This window comes from Canis lupus, chromosome 4, assembly GCF_003254725.2.
Source record: "Canis lupus dingo isolate Sandy chromosome 4, ASM325472v2, whole genome shotgun sequence".
Lineage (NCBI taxonomy): Eukaryota > Metazoa > Chordata > Mammalia > Carnivora > Canidae > Canis > Canis lupus.
The window spans coordinates 87,256,964-87,280,533 of record NC_064246.1 but is presented as its reverse complement, the minus strand read 5'-3'; the positions used below and the strand labels follow the sequence as shown (position 1 = coordinate 87,280,533).

The 23,570-nt window shown below is 59.1% G+C and overlaps 1 protein-coding gene and 1 long non-coding RNA gene across 2 annotated transcripts in view; one reads left to right on the top strand and one right to left on the bottom strand.

The window, feature by feature from the left end:
* RETREG1 (reticulophagy regulator 1) overlaps nt 1-14,442 on the bottom strand; it is a 120,821-nt gene extending 106,379 nt beyond the window's left edge. Inside the window, exon 1 of the mRNA XM_025436385.3 lies at nt 14,144-14,442. Within this exon, the coding sequence (XP_025292170.1) occupies nt 14,144-14,427 (284 nt within the window). The 5' untranslated portion in view covers nt 14,428-14,442. The remainder of the gene's footprint in view (nt 1-14,143) is intronic.
* Nucleotides 14,443-15,158: 716 nt separating this feature from the next.
* LOC125755014 (uncharacterized) lies at nt 15,159-21,968 on the top strand. The gene is made up of 3 exons (XR_007410456.1): nt 15,159-16,240; nt 16,374-19,948; nt 20,028-21,968. It is a non-coding gene; the product is annotated as an uncharacterized LOC125755014 (long non-coding RNA).
* The last annotated feature ends 1,602 nt before the right edge of the window (nt 21,969-23,570 follow it).

Here is a 23,570-nt window from a genome sequence, read left to right as displayed (position 1 = left end):
TGTTAAGCACCTCGTCCTGAGCAGAAGTAGGCAGATGCGAGCCCTCCCTACTGAGGGCAGAAGGGGCTTAACAAACTGGCTCATTTGATGGTGGCACAAAAGGGAGCGTGAACACGTGCAGCGAATGCCCGAGGCCACCGCGGGGAGCTTGGAGGGTCGGCAAGTCGTGGGGAGGCCGGTCAGTAGGCTGGCTCCAGATTCTCGGGCTCCCCCAGGGCACGGTGGGACCCACAGAGCAAAATCTGCACACCGACCTGCAAACCACCATCGGCGATACCGGCCCTTGGGAGCGTTAGGATTTCGCCTCCTAGGTTTGTCATGCTCACTCTTTCAACACCGAATGGCATGCGGTTTCGAGAAAAAGGGGTCAGGAGGCTCGGATGTGGGTCGTGCTGCCGCCAGCAACCTGCGGAGCCTGGGGACCCGGTTTCTTCATCTGTCAATGAGGTGGTTAAAGCGGAGCAAAGATCTCCCCATTTCCTAGTTCATCATACAGGTGCCTTCTTTGGAAAGGCTTTAGCCTCGGTTTACTAGGTCAGAGCCAGCTCAGCTTGGTCACAGGCACAAGTATCTTCTGGAGGCCGAAACCGGTTAGTGCCTTCAGAGGCCACGGAACTCAGGGTCCCAGGCGGTCTCAGTGGATCCGCTCTCTCAGCCCTTGGCTGCAATCCGCTACTCCGGGCGCGCACTGCTCTCAGGCCACACGGCCCAGCGGAGCCGGAGCACTCCTAGGCTCCAGTCCGAATCTAAACCGTCAACCGGCCCGACGCTGTCTCAACTCCCAGCCTCCTGTCCGGCCAGGCCAAGGTATTAGCTGAGTGCTGTGCTGACAAGGTCAAGGCACCAATTCTCTCTGCCTTTGGACTGGTTGAGGCGCAGCCTCTTCTAGGATCTGCTGTGTTCACGCAAAGCCAGGCCAGCTGTGGGACCTGGCCCCCGGGCCCCCAGGGCACCACTCAGCCCAGCCTACAGCCTCCCTGGGCAGCCCTGGGCCCCACGCCTGCTGTTTTCCGAGCGAGTACCCTTGGGATGCTCACAGACGCCCTGTGGCAACTCCCCCAGCTAGCAAGCAGACCACAAGCGCCAGACGCAGCTTTTATGTCGCACGCAGGTACTGGGATGAAGGCATGGAAAGGCCTTTCGGGACACGGCATGAAAGCCAGAAGGGACCGCTCTGAGTGTGCCCTGAAGATCTCAAGCACGTGGTCCAGGCCCTGCTCCCCTGCATACCGAGAAGGCATGGCCGGCGGCCGCAGCCACTGGAGATCACCTGGGAGAGATCAGGCCCTGGAGAAGCACGGAAGCAGTCAAGCAGACACGGAGGGCAATGCTTCAAAACTCTGAGGCGGAAAAAAAAAAATTTAAAAAAAAAAAAAAACCTCTGAGGCGGAGTCATTCCCCGGCCCAGAACCCTCGACCAAGCCCAACTTCCCAGCAATCAGCGGGAAGAGTGGGATCCAGGTGTTTTCCGCACACAAGTCCTCAAAACACGGGGTTGCTTTGGACTCTCTCAAAGCCAGGGAAGGTGCCATCTCCGTGACGAAGAGCTCACCGAGAAAGAGTCTAGCGACAGAGGAAAAAAAATCAAAAGAAGAACTCAAATCAACATGAGAAACTCTTAAGCCACCATGAATATTCTCAAGGAGAAGGAACGGGAGCTCCCCGGTGCAGGCCGCTAGCTTTCCCGTGACCCCATTTTCCGCCTGGATCCTGTAACAGAGGCCCCGGCACATGGGAGGAGCAGCGGGTGACGACGGTGTGGATGTCCCACGGGGACAGGAGGCCCGGGGGACGACGAGACGGGACTGGAACAGGAGTGTGGGCGCTCCGGCAGGGACGGCTGCAGGGAGAGGTACAAAGGAGGGAGGCTCGGGTGTCGGCCTGATAGGTTTGCCCTCTACCGGAGGGAGCCTCCTAGAAATGTTGGAGAGTCAAAAGGATCAAATAGAACAAACACGCTAAGAGTAACAGCAAAATAAAGTCATTCTAGAAAGGAACGGTGACCGGGCCACTCTCTGTAGCTCACGCATGGATAAGGCTCACACGGCCCGCGACTGAACCCCAAGTTACGGCATCACTGCGGCAGACGGAGGAGGGAAGGGTGTCTGTGTGGGGGCTGGGAGGGAAAAAACAACGTAGCTAAGTCAAGAAATGGCATCTAAAAAAAAGCAAAAAAACAAAAGACCTTGTAATACGTCTGGTGACAGATGTTAACTAGACGTGCAGCAGTGATCACTTTGCAACAAACACAAATATCCAATCTTTAGGTGGATTACCTGAAACTAATACATTATATGTCAATTATATCTCAAAAAAATTCAAGAAATTGCTTATGATTGTAAAAAAAAATAAAATAAAATAGGAAAGGCATTTTAAGGATATTATTTAGAAAAGCCTAACCAGACCGAAAAAGCAGAAAAAATAACAATCGTTGCTTTGAGAAACAGGACGGGGACCCGGGGAGAGGCGGGACGAGACACGGCTGTGTTTTATTAAAAGTCTGGTGGAATTCATTGATCAGACAGAGAAGGGCGTTTGGGTGTGTACACAACACAGTGGTCGACTTCCACGTGTGGGATTCTCATCATTTACTACGTATTCGGTAATTGTAGGGTTTTTCTTCGACCCAGGTACAACTCCACAAAGTTCTAATACGTTGCTAAGAATCAGAAAAAATACACAGTAAAATAAAATACTTTCAAACTGTGCACAGGGGCACGGAAGCCCCCGGCAGGGCGGCAACTGGAATCAACGGGAGGTCCCCGTGCGGCCTGGAGCCTCCGGGGGCACCTGGGGCCGGGGCCACCCCAGAGCTCGGGGCCGCGCACACGAGCCGCGGGAGAAGCGGGAGAGGCTGGGGCGCCTGGGCCCTCCTGACCGCCTCCGGCCCCAGCAGCGGCGCCCCACGTCAGCCCAGCCTCACCTGGGGCGGGACACCGGGCTCCCCGGCCACAGGAGGTCATCTCCCAGGCAGTTACAAGTCGCCCCGTCCCCCACGGCGTGGCCTCCTGAGCGGACGCACGAGTCCACTTGACATCTCACCTGCAGACCCAGAGCCTCCCCCGAGCCCAGAGGGCCGCGCCAAGGGGACCCGAAGCTGGGCCGTGTGACGTCTCGGACAAACGCACATGCAGTTTGCACGATCAACGCCGAAGCTGAGATACCCGGGCGCAGAGAGGCGCAGCAGGTGAAGGCCGCCGGTGGTGCTGGAACTTTCCTGGGAAAAATGAACGGACTTCCTTGGCTCACGCGGCCACATCCGGCTGTGGGGCGGCAGCCGGTACTGCGACAAGTGCTTTCCCCGCCAGGCCGAGGCTGAGCCACACGCAGTCGCGCCCCCTTTACGTGGCCATCGCCCCCTTCTTGGGGAAGACGACGCAAGGAGCCTGGCCGGACAACCTGTCACCTTGGGGCAAGGGCCCTCGGGGCCCCGTCACCGGCGGCGCTGAGAACCGGGGCAACGGCACCGGGCTGGGTGGCACGAGACTTGGGGGAGGGGGCAAGTGCGGCCTGCACCCAGCAGAGCGCGGCGCGCGGCCGTCGTCAACACCAGCGGCCACCGCAGGCAGCGTGAAGCGACACCCTGCGAGGCTACGGCACGGGGCGCCCACATGTGTCCCACGAAAGCCGTCTGGTTGCACAGGAGCCAAACGGGTTATCCAGAGGCCCGGTGTGAACCAGCCCAGGGGCTCCCCCTGCTTCATCGCGCACCTTCCCAGTGACGGGCTGGCCCAGCCGCTGCCCTCGGGTGGCACCTGCCCCCCTACCTCCCGTCTGGACCGGGCAAGGGGCGCCACCGGGATCCCCCGGCACCGCCCCCTTCCTTCTGGACACGGAAAGATCCCCCGCACGTAAGTGGAGCTCTGCAGGGGACAGAGCAGCACGGAGGAGATTTCCGAAGCGTCTCTGAGAAGAGCGAAGCGGTTCAGCTTCTAGAAGCCTGTGATGACCCGTGGACACCGCGGGCGCATCTGATCTCGCCTCTGTAAGCAAATGGGAACCGTCCCTCGAAACATTCGCTGTCAAACTGACAAGCATGGGTGGGGGGGGGGACCAAGACTAGGGTACACCTCGGCGGAAATTGGTTTAGGAGCCAGAGACGAAAATACAGGAAGGAGCCTGGCGCAAGTGGATCCACGGAAGAAACGGCTACGCGTGAATAAAGCCAAGAAAACAATGTGCCCGAGACGCCCCCAAGATTCGGGGTTTCCTGCAAGCCTTCCCCACGACAGCTGCACCCCCTCTGTCCCGCAACGCCTTCCACGGCTGCTCCTCCTCCTTCAAACGGAGACTAGCTGCCACTACACGCGGCTCCCGGCCACCTCTGGCCACCCCCCGGCCACCTCCGGGCACCTCCCAGCCACCTCTGGGCCACCTCTCGGGCACCTCCAGGCCACCTCTGGGTCACCTCTGGGCCACCTCCTGGGCACCTCCCAGCCACCTCCCGGCCACTTCGGGGCACCTCCCGGCCACCTCCGGGCACTCCATCCTTCCCCAACATCCTCAGGTATCTGAGGAGGAGGGGCCTCCCCCAGAGTCCCTGTGGCCCCTCCTGCCCCACGTCCTCACCCTCCGTCTCTGGTGCCTGTAGCCCCACCAGCCCCAGGGTCGCTCAGAGCCCCGCCGCGGTGTCACGGCAGCCGGAGAACAGCTCGGAGGGGACGGGCAGACCCGGGATGCATCTGCCACCTTCAGGTTATGCCCACAGGCTGGGCCGCTCAGGCCGGTCACCTTCTCTGTCACGTCGACACCGCGCCCCAAAGGACACAGCCAGGAGGGGCCAGGAGGACGGGGTGAGAATCCGCCCCTGCTGCGTGCACCCGAGGCGCGGGGAGCACCTGCCCCTGGAGCGCTCCCGCACCCTGAGAGAGCACCTGACCTCCCTGCTGCCCGGCACCCCCGGGACCCCCGCCCCAGCGCTCCGGGGCTGCCTCTGGGCACCCCCCTGGGCGAGGACAGGCCCTCCTCCAGCTACCCAGGAAGTGCTCCCGTGGGACCCCCGCAGCCCCCTGCACCCCAGGAAGTGCTCCCAAAGGACCTCCGCAGCTCCCCTGCACCCCAGGAAATGCTCCCATGGGACCCCCCAGCCCCCTGCACCCCAGGAAGTGCTCCCGCAGGAATCCCAGCCCCCTGCACCCCAGGAAGTGCTCCCGCAGGACCCCCACAGCTTCCCTGTACCCCAGGGAGTGCTTCTGCAGGAACCCCCACTCCCCTGCACCCCAGGAAATGCTCCCGTGGGAACCCCCAGACCCCCTGCACCCCAGGAAGTGCTCCCGCAGGACCCCCGCAGCACCCTTGCACCCCAGGAAGTGCTCCTGCGGGAACCCCAGGCCACCTGCACCCCTAGTTATCCCCAAAGCTGGACTGCAACCATGTGTCCCTGGAGCATCCGCCCATGGAGCTAACCCCGTAGGGACTCACTTGCACAACTCCACTTGGTGTCCACAAGCACATCAAATTCCACATCCCAAAATTGGGGAGGTGCCCCTCCTTCCCCGCGGCCCCACCCTGCTGAGGCTCAGGGACCTTCACGCTGGTTCACGCCAGCCACTCCTCCTAGGTCCTGCACCTCGTTCTCCCCACCCCGACATCACCTGCAGAGGCCCCCCTGAGTCCATCTCCTCCTCCCCACCACCACCTGCTCCCCCTCCTCTGGGACCACGCTGGGCTGTGGTCCCAGGCCCTCGCTCCCCTACTTCATCCAGGGGGACCCATAAAAGCCTAAAACGCAGAATCTGGCACAACTGCCGAGTTCAAAAAGTGGAGTTCTGGGCTAAACTGATGGCGTCTCCCCCTTGTCACCCAGTGGCAGCGCACTGGGCCCCCAGCCCAGCCCACCCAACCCGACCCGGGGCCTCTGCACACACCACCTCCTCTGGAACACCGCCCCCCCGAGGGAGCTGCCCGGATCACCCCGGTCCTTCCCGAGGTGCCAGCACCGGCCTGTCCCTCCTGTCCCTTGTCCCTGCCTCAGCTTCCTCTGTAGGCCCAGCCGCTTCCAGCGTCTTGCACACTCACTTCTTCCCTCTGCCATTTCCACCCCGGAATGCCGGTGCCACGAGAATATGGGGACTCCACGCACACGTTTTGTGTCCGCTGCTGCACATCTGGCACCTAAAGCACTGTCGGTAGAGCAGACACCCGGTAATGTCGCTCGTTTCAATGGAAGTGTCGGAAGAAAGGGTCTAACATGATGGTATTTATACCCGAGCAAGAGATGGCAACCGCTCTTGCCGACGTAGTCCGAGTTCCCCGGCACGGCCCACAGTAACCCCTTCATCAGCTGGCCCAACGTCTCTCCTCCCAGGGTCACCTCTGCACCCCGGAGCACATAAAACAACTCCTCCGCCTCCTTCCTTTCCCTTCCCCCACCTGCAGAAGGGGCACGATGAGCGCCACGGGTCCAGCGCCCCTGAATTAGCAGAGGCCCCAGCTGCTAACAGCTGCCCAGCGCCTGCGGACGCCCTCTGACCTCACCTGCGGCCCACCCTGTCCCCACACAGCCCTTATTTGCCAACGAGGGGAAATCCTATGGCTTCTTCCTGGCCCGTGCGTGACGATTTAGTGTGCACGGCGCAGCCTTGCCTCAGGATTATCTGCTTGCGAATCTGTCTCCCACCAGGGGTCCGATGTGTCCACCACTGCATTCCCAGCAGCGAGTGATCGTGGTACACCTCATTCACGTGTACTCATTTGAATCCGTCCAGCGACTGAAAAACAGTCATGCACAGCAGGGGATAAAGGGGGAGAAAAAGAACAGGAAAGAAGCTGAGGTACGGTTATTACTCAAATAGCATCATCATAAGATTGTGCAAAATCGCTAAAGATGCGCTTTATGGTTATCAGAGAGAAAACCTGATGGGTTTCTAGAATGAGTATTAATCGGGTAAAAAAACAGCCGTGTTCCTTGGGTGCACGACCAGGTGCTCAAGAGCCTCACGGGAGCTCAGGAAGCCGCCGTGTCCCGTGACCGTTGCCTCTCTGTTTTGCAAGACTGGTCTTCGCGGGCCCCACCGAGTCAGGCGGGGGAAATACCCTCTCGTCCAGCTCCGTTCACCGAACCCGTGGGCCATCTAACAATGTTTCGGGGCCCACGCTGGTTCCGGGCATCCAAGAATAATCCTTTAAATCCACGCTCCCCAGAATGTACCTTAGCGTAGGCAGGGGAGTCCCCCCGGGCTGACCACATCTGGTGCTTACCCCCCATCTACCCCGGGGCTTGTCCCTCACTGTTCACCTTGCTTTTACAAGTCTATCTTCTCTTCTTGGTCTACAGGGTAAGCCACGGAGCTTTCGGTAACTATTCCCACCCTCCCGAGCTCCGCTAGTCCTAAACTGTAAGGCCCTGGAGACCGCGGCATGCGGCATGCGACTCAGAATCGTGCCGCCCTGTTTCAAGCAGTTCACTGCACCCGCCCGGCCTCCCAGAGCCCTCCGCCCTCCGGGACAAGCGCCGAGCCCGGCTTCTGGTACACCCCGGCCGGCAGCTAGCGGGCCCGGAGCAGGCACCCCGCCACAGCTGCCCAGCGCCAGCCGGAGCGGAGATAACGGAGGACCGTGGCCTAGACTGTCAGGCTAAAAAAAAAAGAAAAAAGAAAAGAAAAGAAAAGAAAAAATCCCTCCCAATACAGAAGCAACATTCTTCCAACATAATTATTTTCGCCCTAGGCTGAAATCACCAAGCATGATTCCGTGATATTGCAAAATGTAACCCCTAGTTGTTGGCTTTCATAATCTGTCTTCTCCTTAGAGTGATACAATAGAGCAAAAGCAAACAAACAAAAACCACTAAATTCGTTGAGAGAGGGCATGGCTTCATGACCCAGCCCTGTGACCATGGCCTAACACTGTGCTACCCAATACGGTAGCCACTGGCCGCATGTGGCTATTTAAACTTCAAATATATTTTAAAATACAGTTCCTGAGTCAAACTAGCCACATTTCATATGCTCAACAGCCACAAGAGGCTACACCAGACGGTACAAATGTAGCATGTTTCCATCACTGCAAATACTCTACTGAACGGTGCAGGTCAAAGCCACTCTTTGATCGTTCAATTATCCTACAAGCCTCAGTTTCTTCTTGTGTTAAACGGGAACGATACCTGCCTTTCCAAGTTGCTGTAAGATTTAGATAAGGTGAGAAATCTGAATGTCCTTAGTTTAGTACAGCTCTACACACTGTGATTGTGTAGTCATCTATACATACGTGTAATACAGAATAAGAGTCCAACAACCGTCAATAATGGGGGCAAAGGGAGTTACTATCAATCAGAATAAAGAAATTCTATCTCAGGCTGGGTGAATGCTGCCCAGGAGGGTGGGGGTGGGTCAGGCCATCTCAGGAATGCTGCATTCAGGAGGAAGACAGATCAGGTGAAGCAGGTCCAGAGGAGTCTGGAAAACAGTGGGGGAAGGAGCCCGGGATTCCTCAGCTGGGGCGAAAGGACTCAGCAGGAGCAAGAGGAGAATTCATCTTGAAACAAAGGATTGTCTTAGAAAGGGGGTGTGGATCTTGGGCAGCTGCAGAGATGATCAAGAGGGGGGCTGAATTCATGCTAAGGAAAATATTTACTATTCAGTTGTCGCCAACGGCAATGCCGCCTTATGGAGAAGAGGGCCCGTGCTCCCAGAAAGCGGGATCCAAGGCAGTGGTTCTCATATTTGTGCATCAGGTCACCTAGGGAACTGGAGGAAATTGAGCTGCTTTGGTCCCACCTCCAGGGCTCCTGGTCCAGTAGGCGTGGAGGGGAGCCCACGGTCTTGGCCTCTAACTAGCGTCCGGGTGATGCCCTTGACGGTGCCCGTCTGAGACCACTCTTTGGGGGCCCCGACTACAATGCAACCCATCGGTGACCGTGGAGCGGGGGCTCTTGGAACCAAGTGGGAGTTGGACTTTGCTACTCTCGGAACCAAGCCTTCAGGGCGGCGCTGCAAGGACGCCCAGTGTGTCGGGCATCGTGGACCGCACGGACGTCTAACCCGACGAAACACAGAAGGCAGAGTCCCACAGGTCTCCTGGCAGGTACACCCTGTGTAGCCACCTCGAGCAAACCACTTTCTTGCACTTTTGCTATTTACACAAACGACGAGTATAGCCATCTGGCAACGCCGCGTGCCCTGAAGGGACCAGCCTGTGCAAAGACGTTCTGTTGCCACAGTCTCCCGTGGCCGGCTCAAAACCAAATCACCAGAGAGGCGCTTTCTGGGTGGCAAGGGCAGCCTGACCCAAGAGGGTGGCACCCAATTTCAGTGTTCTGGCCAGCAAGGAGACTAAGAGGAGGGGCTTCCATCGCTTGCCTATGCAAGGCGACTGCCACGTGGCCGGACGAAACACAGGTCACAGCTTGCCCCTACCCTCGGCAAAAACAGACCCTGCACCCAAAGACCTGTGCCTGGAGTTTTTGATAGTTTGATTCATCATAGCCAACCCTGAAAAGAACCCAGATGAACGTCACCTCGCAAGTGGATAAACAAGTCGTGGCACATCCCCCAAGGGGCGTACTGGATAACGACAAAAAGGAGTAATGGATGGACACAAGAGGGATGGATCTCAAAACCCGGCGCTCAGTGCACCAAGCCAGACACAGAAGACAGCGTATTATATGGTGTCGTTGATATGAAACCTTGGGGAAGACAGATCTGATCTATAGTGACGTAAAGCGGATCAATCCCCAGACGTGGTCCTGACTCCAATCTTCTGGAGTGATGGAGCGTTCTAGATCCTGATTGCCGCACGGTTCCCCGGGCATATACACTCGGCCGTACACTGGAACTGTGCGCATCTCAGGTATACTGCACAAAGCTGATCCCTTAAAAACAAAACTAAATGGGCGTTGTCTGCCTCTCTGGGTTCATCCTGTTTTATACTGGGCTTAAAAGTGGTGTCCCTGACGGCCTCTGAGAGGAGACTGGGTGGCCAGGGACAGGCGTGGGAAAGAGATCTTCAAGTGTTTACCATTCTGTACTTTTAAACTTTTGAACTGCGAGGCTGCATTAGCGTTTTCTTAAAATAAGTAAAATTTAAAAATAAGAAAAAAGAATTTTAGAAACATGTACTTTGTTGGTTAGGATGAGGAGGACACAGCCCTAAGGCTCTCGGGCCATTACTCATTCTATTTCAGGTTGTAGAAATCCTGCTTCTTGAGACAGCACTAGATGCGGTCTGTGTTTTATCAAACTCCTTGGAGCTGTGCGTGGATGCCATTTTTTTTTTAGCATTATTTAGTATTCTAGCATTTTTCATAAAATATATCATAGATAAGAACACAGGCACACAGAGTTTTAAAGTAATCAGAACTCAGGACGCCTGGATGGGTCAGTCGGTTAAGCGTCTGCCTCCGGCTCAGGTCTTGACCCCCGGGGCCTGGGATCGAGCGTCACATCGGGCTCCCTGCTCCACGGGGAGCCTGCTTCTCCCTCTCTCTCTGCCTCCCTCTCTCTATCTGTCTTTCAGGAATAAATAAAGTCTTTAAAAAATAATAAACAGAACTTGAATGTCATGTAACTACCACCTGAGTCAAAACATAGAACACTGACTGCACCCCAGAACTTTCCACGTGCCCCTCTACGGTCATACTTTCCCACTCCTTCCAGGGATAAACAGTCTCTTGATTTTAGGGATAAGAATCTCTTTCTAGGGGCACCTGGGTGGCTCAGTCAGTCAAGCATCCAACTCTGGATTTCTGCTCAGGTCATGATCTCGGGGTTTTGGGATCGAGGCCCATGTTGGGCTCTGCACTGAGCGTGGAGCCTGCTTACGATTCTCTCTCTCTCTCTCCCCCTCCGCCCCCTCCCCCACCTTTCCTTCCGTCTCTTAAAAAATAAATGTCTTTCTAATCTCCTATGTGTATACCCCTAATCAAGACTGTTTAGTTTTACGCATTCTAAAACTTTTAAAAGACTGGATCATTCTACACATGTCGCATGCTTCTTTTGCCCAAAGCTACGTCTGTAAAATTCCCCTATGGTGTTGCCTATAGCTGCAGTTTATTTTCACTGTGATATAGTAATTTTATGGTAGGAATGCAGGTACTACAATTTACTCACCCATTAAAAGATTCATGGACACTTGGACTTTTTTTTGGTCCATTGCCTATTTAAAAAAAAAAAAACAAGTCCAAACACACAGTCTGACATTCAAGGTGACCATACTACCCTCAAATATGAGACCCGGCCAGTGCCATCTCCCTACTTTTCTCTACCAACCACTACCCGATTGTACCTGTTAAGTATATTGGTCAAAATATTATGAACAATTTCTTATGCCTGGAATGCTGCTGGCCTTCCATCAGACCTTTCCAACTCATTCCTGTCCATCAGGGTCTCGTTCAAGCATAATTGCCCTATGAAGGCCCCACAATTTCTCCATTGACTATGCTGTCAATCCCCCAAAACCTCACCAAATGAATGATGCTTTCTGTTTCCGCCCCCACACTTACTTCATGCAGCCTTGTTATACCCATTTGCTACGGCTGCGTCTCAGATTTTGTGCTAGTATACAGCACTAACATCTTACAGATAAAGGGCAGGTAAAAAACGTTAGAGCTTTTGAGCCCCAACTCAAGATCTTGAAAGCTACTGCTTGTATCAGGCACTAAATCATTCAAAAACATTTAAAAAGTTACTTTCCACAAAAATGCAATCACACCAACTAAAGAAAAAAAAAAATCATCACTTTTACCTAAGACAAGATTTGGGTTCCTCATATTTCTAACACAATCTTTTATTCTCATAAAAAAGGTAGAGTTTTAAAGTCTCTGGGACACAGAATGCTAGAGCTTCACGTAAGTTAAGATCACTTGATAAGAAGCACACTATTTAAAGAAAATGATGACCTTGAAAATTGTTTTAATCCCAAAAGCGGGGGGGGGGGGGAGGTGTAAAAAAAACTAACATTTTAATGGAACTAATGGATCAGAAATGACAATTAATAAGTATTTCAGTTGTTAATATAAAAAGAGCTCCCACAAATCAATAGGAAAAAAAGCTCAATGGCACAACTAAAAATATGGACAAAGTTATTTATAAATAGACAATAATCCAAAGAAAAGATAATTATAACAGCTCTTGAACCTAAGAAAAAATTGTCCAATGCCAGAGAAATGCAAATTAAAACCAAATTTGGATACCCTTCTTCACCTGATATGCAAGATCAGAAAGTTTGGTAAAACACTGTTAGCAAGGGGTCTAGAAACAGGCAGTCACACACATTGCTGGCTGGAATACAGGTGTGTGGAACTCTAAGGAAATCCTATAATGACAACCATCAAAATTACACATGAACAGGGGCACATGGGGGGCTCGGTCGGGTAAGCACCCGACTCTGGATTTCAGCTCAGGTCATGGTCTCAGGGTCCCGGGATCCAGCTGGAGAGGCCTCCCTGCAGGGAGTCTCGCTCTCCCTCTGCCCTTTCCCCTGCTCACATGCTCTCTCTCTCTCTCTCAAATAAATAAATTGCACAAAAAAAAAAAAAAAATCACACGTGCACATTCTCTTGGACCCAAAAACCCCACTTCTGGGAATCTATCCTACAGAAATGCTTAATATATGCAAGATAATGTATGTCCAAGGCCATTAACTGTAACACTGAAATAGCAGAAGTTCGGAAAATATCTTAGTGCATCAGTAGGAGGAAGGCTCACTAATTTGTGACATCCTTATGATGGAATTCTATGCAGCTGAAAAAGAACAAGGAAGTAATTGCCAAGACATACAAGAACCGGAATAGCCCAAAGAGTATCCCACAACGTGTGTAGAATATTGCCTATTTTTGAAAACAGACACAAGCTGGAAAGATACAGAGGAAAGTAGTAACATTGGTTGCCTTTGGGAGAAAACTGGGTGGCCGGAGACCGGCCCGGGAAAGAGATCTTCAAAGTGTGCATCATTGTGTAGCTTTAAATGTTTGAATTCTTGAGGCTACACTGTTTGTTAAGGATATAAATGCAATTTAAAAAGAAGAGAATTCAAAAACATGTTCCTCGCTGGTAAAATGAGGGGAGCACAGCCGTCGGATGACTGGACTGTGCTCGCCTAATGCGGTATGTCCTCCCTGTTTGGGGGCTCCCAGAACTTCAGAACAGGATAAAGAAATCTGGAATAGACACTCGAAGCACAGCTAAGGTGTCCAAAGTGAACTCCCATTCCGGGACCGTGGTAAGACACAGCTCACTTGAAGAGGAGGCCCAGGCTAACCCAGATCGGCAGAAAAAAATCTCGAGCTGCTCCAGTTCCCCTGGAAGACGGCGAGCCGTGCGGGTTCTGTGCACTTCACCTCCTCACTGTAAGGTCAATAAAGCTGCGCCCTGTACCGACCGAGGGGTCCCCTGCCAACCCCCGCAGGTCCTGCCGGCGGCTGATGCTCATCCGGAGGCCGCGGCTGCAGACAAAGGCGGCCTCGCTGCACCCCGCGGGCTCGAGCTGATGACAGGCCGCGGCCCTCCCGGGCCCTCCGCGGGGAAGGGCGCTTTGTGCAGGGGCAAACCTGTGGATCAAGGGGCTTTTCCGAACACGTTCCTGTGGATCCCATCTCGTGCCTCACCTGCGAGCGAGGCTGCTTTCCGCCCGGAGCACACACCTGGGGGCAGGGGGCCGCGGGCGCTGTACCTAAGCCACCTGTCTGCCTCGGTTTGCCCGCAGGAGCCGTCAACCCAGCCCTCGGGGGATGCCAAGGCACCGTGCGGCGCCCACGCCGCGGCCCACGACGGCGGCGCCCCGGAGCGTGTGGCGAGCGGGTCGGGGAGCGAGCGGGGTGCAGGGGCCGGCGGGGCTCGCGGGCGCGGTGTGGGCAAGCGGGCGGCGTCCCGGCTCCCGAGCGCGCCGGCCACACCTGCAGGTCAGGCGCCTGGGCCCGCGGGCCTGGGGGGGGGGCACGGAGGACGGCAACCGTGCACGGGGGGGGGGGACGGGGCAACCGTGCACGAGGGGGGGGGGGGACGGGGCAACCGTGCACCGTGGGGGGGGGACAGGGCAACCGTGCACCGTGGGGGGGGGACAGGGCTACCGTGCGCGGGGGGGGACGGGGCCACCGTGCACCCGGAGGCCCAAGGCGGGGCCGGGCGGACGCCGCCCGCGGGCTCGGGGCCGCCCCCCGCGCGCCCCAAGGTCACCGCCCGCCCGCCCGCCCGCCCGCCGCGCTCACCAGAACAGCAGGTTGGCCGCCAGGAAGCCGAGCAGGCTGCGCCGCGGCCTCTTCCAGCTCAGGAGCTCGTCGGCGCGGCCGCCCAGCCACAGCCCCGGCTCCCCGAGCAGCCAGCTCACCGCGGCCGCCACCCCGCCCGCCGCCTCCGGCACCTGCAGCCCCGCGCCCGCCGCGCGCTCCTCGGGGGCGGCCCGGGGCGGCGGCGGGGCCCGCGGCGCCTGCTCTGCGGCCGCGGGAGCCGGGCATCCCTCCGCGCCGAGCTCCGCGGGCGCCGGGCTCGCCATCTTCGCGGGCGGCCGGGCTCGGGCTCGGGCTCGGGCTCGGGCACGCGCGCTGCGGTCGGCGCCGGGAGGGCGGCGGGTCCCCGCGCGGGGCGCGCACCGTGGGGCGCCGGCGGCCGGGGCCCTGGTGACGTCAGCCCCGCGGCGGCGGAGGGGCGGGCGGGGCGCTCCCGGGAAGTGGGTGTGGCCAAGCCGGAGCGTCGGCGAATGGGGCGGGGCTCCCGGGGAAGTGGGTGTGGCCAAGCCCGCGTGGGGCGGGGCTCCCGGAGACGTGGGTGTGGCCAAGGCGGGGCGGCGACGAATGGGGCGGGGCTCCCGGAGAAGTGGGTGTGGCCAAGCCGGGGCGGGGCGGCGAGGGGGGCGGGGCTCCCGGAGACGTGGGTGTGGCCAAGCCGGGGCGTCGGCGAATGGGGCGGGGCTCCCGGAGAAGTGGGTGTGGCCAAGCCGGGGCGGGGCGGTGAAGGGGGCGGGGCTCCCGGAGACGTGGGTGTGGCCAAGGCGGGGCGTCGGCGGAGGGGGCGGGGCCTGCGGTCCTGCCTGGGGGGGCCGCGCAGCCAGGGGAGCGCAGAGGGGGGCGCGGCACCGGCACCGGCACCAGCACCGGCACCGGGGGGAAGAGCCGAGGTCCGGAGAGCAAGGGGCGGCGGCCACAGGCGGCCCTGGGCCCTGGGCGGGGGGCGGGGTCAGGCGGCCGGCTCGCATGTGGCGCCCGGACGCGGAAGCCCTGGCCCGAGGCCCCGCAGGGGAGGCCCCGACGCGGAGGCCCGCACCTGGACCCCGGAGCCTGGACCCGGAGGCCCCGACCCCGATGTGGAGGCCCGAACGCGGGAGGCTGGACGGGGAGGCCCCGACGCTGAGGCCCACACCCGGATGCGCAGGCCCGGACTGGGAGCCCGGACCTGGAGGCCCAGACACGGGAGCCTGGATGGGGAGGTCCCCATGCGGAGGCCCGGACCCGGACGGAGGCCTGCACTGGGAGCCTGGACGTGGGAGCCCATACACGGCCCGAAGCTCAGCAGCGAGGAGGGGGCGACGGGGAAGCCGCTGGCGCAGGGCCTCCGTGGCCCCGAGTTTGCGCGAGTGCGGGGGGAGCCACGGGGACTGCACTGACCCCGTCACTGCGTTTTGCGCAGCCTCGGCCTTGACCCCGAGGGCGTCCGTGGCGCCGTGTGTCCACCCCGTCCACCCGCCGGGAGCCCGTGTCGCGGCCCAGGGCTGGCTGCGGGGCGGGGACCGCCTTCTGCCCGGGGGCCGCGGGGATGCTCGCCTGCACGGCCTGTCCACACCTCGCGGCGCACACGCCCCAGGGCACCAGCATGCCCGCTGCGGGGGTGCTCCCTCGGCCACGCTGGTGGCTTAGGGGACCTGTTCGAGTTCCCTTGGGAACTTGGGGTGTGCTGAGCCCCGGGGAAAGGCTTCCGCCCTCAGGAAGCCCCAGGCCGCGGGGGCTCAGGTGCCCCCCACTGCCGGGCCTGAGAGCCTTAACTCCCATCACCCAGGTTAGGGAAGGAGAGGCAGAGCCGGGTTTCGGGCCGATTCGGGACAATGGCATCAGCTGAATCGCGAGGAGGAGGGAGGCGAGGTGGTGGTTTCTGCCGGGAGACGAGGAGGAGGAGGTGCACCGCGGGTACAGAGTTCCTGGGGGGCGTTGCAGCCCACCGGGGCCTTGAAGGACGATCCACTAGTGGGGGGCAGTCTGGGTGCTTTCCTGCAAGCACGGGGGGGCTCCGCAGGCCCCACTAGCCCTTGAGGAGAATCTGACCACCGAGTCAAGTGGCCAGGGACGCCCTGAAAAAGCATCGTGGAAACAATTCAGGTATTTTTTTCCAGAAAATAGACTCGCCTTTGCGGGGATGTAGGCCCTGCCGCACAAGCTCCCGTGTCAGCTGGCCTTGGGGGGGTTGGGCGCGGCCGGGTGGTGACATCCTGCCATCTCCCCTACACTGCAGCCGGAGGGCACCAGAGACCAGGGACCCGGTCATCCCCATCGACCAAACAGCGTGGACGTGGACGTGGACGTGCTGCTGGAAACACGGCTGCAAGACTCTCCGAATTCCTTCGTCTCCCCGAGTTCTAATTGCCGTCGTCGGGGTCTGTGGAAGTGGTAGACGGTGTGGACAAGAAGCCACGTAAAGGCTAAACTTGTCACTGCGCATGTTTTGTGCAGTAGGTTTTGTCTCTGTAGGGGACGTGGTCTCCTCCGTCCTACCCACCCGTAGCAGGTGGCCCGCGCGGGGCCGCTCGCTCTTCTCTTCTAAAGGAGCTGGGCAGCGTGCAAGGGGAGGGAAGGGAACGACTGATTGGCTCTCAGTCCAGAGGGCCACACAGACGTCAGGCCGGCCCTGGATGGCATGGAGGCGCCCCAACAGTGCGTCTGTTTTGTCTTAATCCTGCAGTAGGGCCGTGACCCGAGTCGAGTGGCGCGCATAGAGGTTTGGGGCTGACGGTTTCACCTTCTGTTCTCACCATCGCCTCTACTCCTTATTCCTCATCTTCCTTCATCTCCCCGCCACTGGGCAGGAGCACTGGAGAGCGGACTGCGGCCCGGAGAAGCAGGAACGTTGGCGACGCCTGGAGGGCCCCGAGCCTCGCCGGAGGGGAGGGGCGCGTCTGCCCTGGGTCCGCGGTGGGCGCCCAGGGTCGGAACGTCCCACCCACAGTCGCCTGCGCCTGCCGAGCGTGGGGTCAGGGGTGCTCAGCACCGACGAGCAACCGTGCACCTCAGCTGATATCACACAACAGGGGTGGTTAAGGCCTCAGGGTGGTGATGGTGACCTGAGGTCCTACTGCACCTGGAGGGTCTCCCGGAAAGGGACTAGTCCCCTCGTGCACGCATGCACAGCAAGGACAGCTCGGGGCGTTAACTTTTTTTTTTTTTTAATATTTTATTTACTCATGAGACACAGAGAGAAGCAGAGACACAGGCAGAGGGAGAAGCAGGCTCCCCGCAGGGACTCGAGCCCAGGACCCGGGGTCACACCCTGGGCCGCAGGCAGGGGCCCCAGGTCCCTAAGCTCCATCCGTCCCCACTGGGCCAGCACCTGCAGCCACCTGAGTGGGGCAGCCTGTGCCCTGGTGCTACCTTGGGGGAGGTCACCCAGAGGACGTGACTGCAGGTGCACCCACAGCGAGACCTGGGCAAATGCGGGCTCCCCCCGCCCCCGCCTGTCCTCGGAGGGTAGGTTTTGTCACGCCTTCCCATGGTAGGAGCCGTCTCAAGGACGTGGCCCCAAAGGGTGCTGTTGCTTACGGCCTCTGTATGACCTTTAAGGTTCTGCGGACAGGTGTGGGGATCTTGCCCAAGACAAGCCTCGTCGGTTAGGTTCCTGCGTGTTCGGCCTGCCACCTGCCACCTGCCACCTGCCACCGGGCGGCCTGCCTCCTCCCCCGTCCTTGCCGTCCCTGTGGGGCGGGGGTGTTCAGGGTTCACCTGGGAAGCTCCCAGAGCTGGGAACCACCACCCTGGCCTGCAGCCTCCCACTTGGCACCCCCAAGCCCCTTGGTCCTGGTTCCATCCCTTTGCAATTTTGTATCACTCATTCCTCGTTTCTTTGTTTACGGGCCATTACACACTCATTAGAGGCCGCTCGTGGGCTCCCAGTAAGGTGGGCTAGGCGCCCAGGTCACGGGCAGGGAGCCGAAGGAAGTGAGGTGGGGGGACTGGGGTTAGCCTGGAGGAGGACGAAAGCCAGCCTGGACCAGAGAGGGGATTGGGGACAGGCCCGGCCCAGAGAGGGGAGCGGGGACAGGCCCGGCCTGGGGAGGGGAGCAGGCCCAGGGGAGGCGGGAGGCGAGGGGAATGGGGACAGGCCCAAAGCTTGAGGACAGAGTGGGGCCAGCCCTCAGAAGGGCCCCCTCCATGTGCTGCTAAGGACTTTGAGCTTGGGGGTCCGTGGGGGGCTTGCAGCACGAGGGGGTTTTAGAAAGCTGTGTGGACCGTGGGTGACAGCGCCGGGCAGGGCCTCGGGCAGCACCTTCTTGTTCACTGAGGCGAGCTGAGGGGGGCGGGGAGGCTGCCCATGCACAGGTCTGTGGGGTCCCGGCGAGCCGGATTCTGGGCGGAGGGCGGGACCCGAGAGGCCGGGGTGGGTTCCCAGCACTGGCCCGAGCGGTGGCCTGCAAGCGACCCAGGACGTGGGGGGGGGGTGTAGGAGCTCGAGCTCCAGCCTGGGTGTCCTCTGGGCTAGAACCAGACCCGTGGGACGCTGTGACACGTCCACAGATGCGCCTTCAAGACGTGTGCTCCGCTCGTCACCTGTGACCACCTTCAGTCCATTAGGAATCAGGCACGAACGCTGGCGACCCCGTGGCCAGGCTGGTGGGCGAGGTGGCCCGGGTCATGGGGACCCTGTGGCCCGCGCGCGAGTGGGCCCAGCTGGGCGTTCAGCGCGCACCAGGGGGTGTTCGTGGGGACCGGAAGCTGCTCGGACGCGTGTTCCGTGAAGCAGCAGAGGAACCGTGAGGCACGTGTACCCCGCGCCGGGGCGGTGGCCCTGCTGCGGCGGGTTCCCCGGGAGGCCCCGGCCCCTGCTGGCCTCCAGCACCTAGAGGCAGCGCGCTCCGCGGAGGAGGCTGGCCCGGCTCTTGGCCCGGAGGGGACGGAGGCGACAGAGGGACGCCCGATTCCCCATCAGCCCTGTGGGCAGGACAAGCCGCCCAGTCGCTCACATCATCGGGGGCCCAGGGCGCTCTGACAACGTAAGAGGACGCCCTCCTTGTGAGCGATGGGACGTGCGGTATGGAGGGCGACACGCCGCGACGCAGCCGTGTGCCCTCAGCAAGAGGAAGTGTCGGCACATATAGAGGCAAACGGGGAGGGAGCCGCGCGGCAAGGTGGCAGGTGGCGGGCGTCAGTGGGGCGGTGGCGCCGTCCCTTGCACTTTGATTTTTTTAATTTTTTTTCCTTGCACTTTTCAACTTTCTTGTGGGTTTGAAAATTGTCAAAAGAAAAAACAAATCTGTTTTAGAAGACCGAGAAAATAAGAAATCGAGAAAGTTCTTATAGTTTTTGTTTTTAAGAAGAGCATCCCCTCTTCCTCCTTTCCCTCAAGACTGTGACCTTCAGTGATTCGTTCCTTCCATCAAGTCCTGCCGGACTTAAAATCACTGGGGCAACCCCGAGTGTGGGAATGCAGGGACGGCTGGCGTGGTGCAGCGGCGGGATGGCACTGCCTGTTTCCTCCAGAGAACCGGAGCTCTTCTATTCTATTTTTATTTATTTATTTATTTATTTATTTATTTATTTATTTATTTATTTATTTATTTTTATATTTTATTTTATTTTATTTTTTGTTTTTGTTTTTGTTTTTTTTTGAGCTCTTCTTTAATTCGGTCTTCTCCTGTCGAGCAAGAGCCGAGGTGCCAGGTCCCCATTCTGGGCCCTGGGTCCTTGTCCTGCGCGCAGCGTCCTAGGAGAGGCACCGTGAGTGACACGACAATGAACAGCGGTATGATTTCTGCCTTCGAAGGGCTTAAACTCTGACACGCTCAGGTCGACTCAGGAGACACACGTTTTTAAGTGATGGTAATGAGCTAAGCAGAAGCCGGGGTTCGGGCTGCAGTTACTGTCATCAGTGTGTACTAGTGTCCCTTGTTGTTCACAGTCGCTGCTGTCGAAGAGCCTGTCTTTGAGACGTACACACACGCACATTAGTTCCAAGACAATAAGACTAATGGAAGGATCTCGAGCATTGTCTATTACGACCAGACATCCTGGGACAGCTGAAGAACAAGGGGCTTGTCTGACCTCGAGCTTGCAGAAAAGGCTGGAATATTCTCAAGACAAACCGAGAGGCACTCCAAGTAACCAGCACACGGTGTGCAAAAGCAGGCGCCTGGGCGGCTCGGGCAGGGAAGCTTCTGACTCTTGATTTCGGCTCAGGCCATGATCTCGGGGTCGTGGGATCGAGCCCCGCGTCGGGCGCCGCGCTGAGCATGGAACCTGCTGAAGATTCTCTCCTCTGCCTCCGCCTCTGCCCACTCCCACTCCCCCAGCTCTCTCGTGCTCGTGCACGCTTTAAATTAAAAAAAAAAAAAAAAAAAAAACGGATCTTAAAACGTGCAAAAGCATGAAGGCACAAAATGAGCGTGTGTGGAGCCGCACAGGTGCTCGGGGGAGCTGAACCTGGGAGCTGCAGCGTGAGAGCTGGAGCTGGGAAGACGGAGCTTGTCGAGAGCAGCTGCCCTGCTATGCTGAGGCTTTTGCGCTGATTGGAGATGGGGGGCGGGTGGTGTCATGGTCAGACTCCTGGAAAGGACCCCCGGGCGGCCGGGAGCACGCGGTGGGAGGAGACGCGGCAGGAGACTGGTTCACAGACCTTGTGATAGTCCGGGCGGGAGATGCTAGGTCTACACCAACACAAGGGACATGGAGGCAGAGAAAGGGGGGGCACAGCAGGCATTTCATGTCCTGCCCCAGCAGCGTTTGGTGACTGGATGGATGCTGGGGAAAGGGGGACGGGGGATCGTCAAAGATAACCCCGTATCGGGGCTGTCCAGAGACACAGAGCCAATGGGGTGTGCTTGTGTCTGTGCGTGTGTGTGTGTGCATGTGTGCGTGTGTGTTGTCTAAAGCTGGGGAGGATTGATTCCAACAATCGGCTCCTGCCGTCGTGCACACAGGCAAGCCCAAGGCCTCCTGGGTTGGCTCAGGGGCTGGAAATCCAGGCAGGAGCTGATGTTGAAGTTTGGAGTCTGGAGACACAATTCCTGCCCCCGCTCAAGGGGCTTCAGAAGCCTTCAACTGATTGGATGAGGCCCACCCATACTATGGAGGGTAACGTGCTTTGCTCAGTCTCCTGATTTAAATGTTAATCACATCTAAAAAATAACTTCACGGCAACATCTAGGTGAGTATTTGACCCACCCGCCCCCCCCAAAAAAAACCCGAAAATGGGCACCTTAACCTAGCCAGAGTGACACATAAAATTCAGTGTCATCACAACCCATTGTGTCATTGCTAAAATATGAAACAGAGGAGAAAAGCTGGGGACAAATTTAGAGGAAAAGACCCCATCAATTTAGATGGTGTTGGATGCCAGTTGGTCACATCGAGTGGTCAACTGGAAGACGGGAGACCAATTTTTTTTTTTTTTTTTTTTAAGATTTTCTTTTTAGGTAATCTCTATTCCCAACGTGAGGTGTGGACTTAAAATCCTCAGATCAGGAGTCACATGCTCCGTGGGCTGGGCCAGCCCGGCACCCCGTGGAGACGGAGCCCTCCAACGGGCCACACGTCGGGAGTTGGGTGGACGCCGTGGGACCAGACAAAGCTGTTCCAGGGGACGCAGCCGCTGTGGGCTGGGTGCCTCTGCGGGCCGGGGCGCCGGGGCGCAGTGTGCTCGGGGTGACCATGCCGTCGTCACACAGCTCCCGTTTACAGGGCTCGGCAGACCGCGAGCGATGGGCAACCACACCCAAAGTTTCGGGCCGGCCGCCTCCCATGTCCCGCTGTGCAGGACGTGCGGTCCCAGCCTCGGCAGCCCGGCGGCTCATGGGCCGATGGGGAGAGGCCGGGATGGCCCGTGTCAGGGCCCCGTGTGCCGCCGGGCTCGCTCGGCACCGGCCACCGGTCGGGCGGTCGCTGTCCAGGCCGCGGGCTGCGCACCAGCTCCCTGGGTGGCCCATGGCCCGCCGGCAGGTGCACACGCGGACTGCGGGCCTCTGCCGAGCCGTTTCCCCGGCCCTGGGGGCCTGTGCCCACGCCCGGCGGGGACCTACCGGGGCGGGCAGAGGAGCCGAACCCACACGGAGGGCCGGGCTCGGAGGCCGGGGGACGCGTGGCCCGCACAGAGCAGGTGCAGGGAGGCCGCCCGCCAGGTGAGGCCCCGGAGGCCAGGGCACGGCCCGCACGGCGGCAGCCCCAGCGGGGTCACCGAGCCGAGGCAGCCGGCGGCGCCCACGGTTCAGGGCCGGAGCGGGCAGGCCGGGGACTGGCGGCAGAGCCCGCGGCTGCAGGCCTCGCTGTGGACCCCGGGCAGGTCCACACCAGGGCTCAGCTAAAAGACGCTTCTGGGCGCCGATGCCGACGCAGACGGGGCGGGAGCAGGCCGACGAGGGGTGGCGGCCTCGTCCCCGGGCACCGGGGTGCCGGCCTGGGAGGACAAGCGGGTCTGGAAGTCCCGGGGCGCAGCCGGCAGGAGCGGCCACGGCTCAGATGCCCGGACCGACGACGCCTCACAGCTGCCGAGTGGGCTCTGGGGGATCCTCTGCCGGACCCGAGGCAGGTCCCCACACACGCAGGAAACCAGCCACGGGGACCATACACTCTGGGGACAGAGGCCCCTAAGGGACACAGACCCGGGGGAGCCCACGGGATACAGTGGAAGATGTGAGGAACGCTGCTCCTTGGATTTTCACAAGGAGGTAAGGAGTTGGGGGACTGGGAGGGATCGTGATGTGAAGTTTAAAAGAGGGGACTTGGGGCGCCCGGGGGCTCAGCGGTTTGGCGCCTGCCTTGGGCTCAGGGCGTGACCCCGGGGTCCCGGAATCGAGTCCCACATCGGGCTCCCCGCAGGGAGCCTGCTTCTCCCTCTGCCTGTGTCTCTGCCTCTCTCTGCATCTCTCAGGAATAAATAAATAACATCTTCTTAGAAATAATAAAAAATAAAAGGAGAGGACTTTTGAGATAGTGGCCTTAGGCCCCGGAAGGCCACCAGAGGGGGGTCACACCTGCAAAGCCTCTTTTGCCCTACAAGGCGACACAGGCCCAGGGCCCAGGATGTGCACAGCCTTCACCCCACGGGCTCCCAGGTGGCTCCCAGGTGGCTCCCAGGTGCCAGACGGCAGCGGGGGCGGCGGGTCCCCACGTGCTGCGGGTCCACCGGGGACACAGGACGCAGGGCCGCCGGAGCCATCTGTCCCTCCTCCTCCCGGAGGGCTGCCCTGAGTATCCACCGCGTTCAGACACATTCCGCCGTAGAGTGACAACAACAAACACAAAACGACGTCTGCTCCCACAGAGATCACCTTTTTCAGTTTTTTTTAGAGATTTTATTTTGTGTTAGTGATTGATGGACGGCCGGGAGCAGGGGAGCAGGGGAAGGCAGAGGGAGAGACGATCGCAGCCGCGCGGAGCGTGGAGCCCACCGGGGAGAGCAGGACCTGAGCCAGAATCAAGCGCAGACGCGTAACCGCGAGCCGCAGGT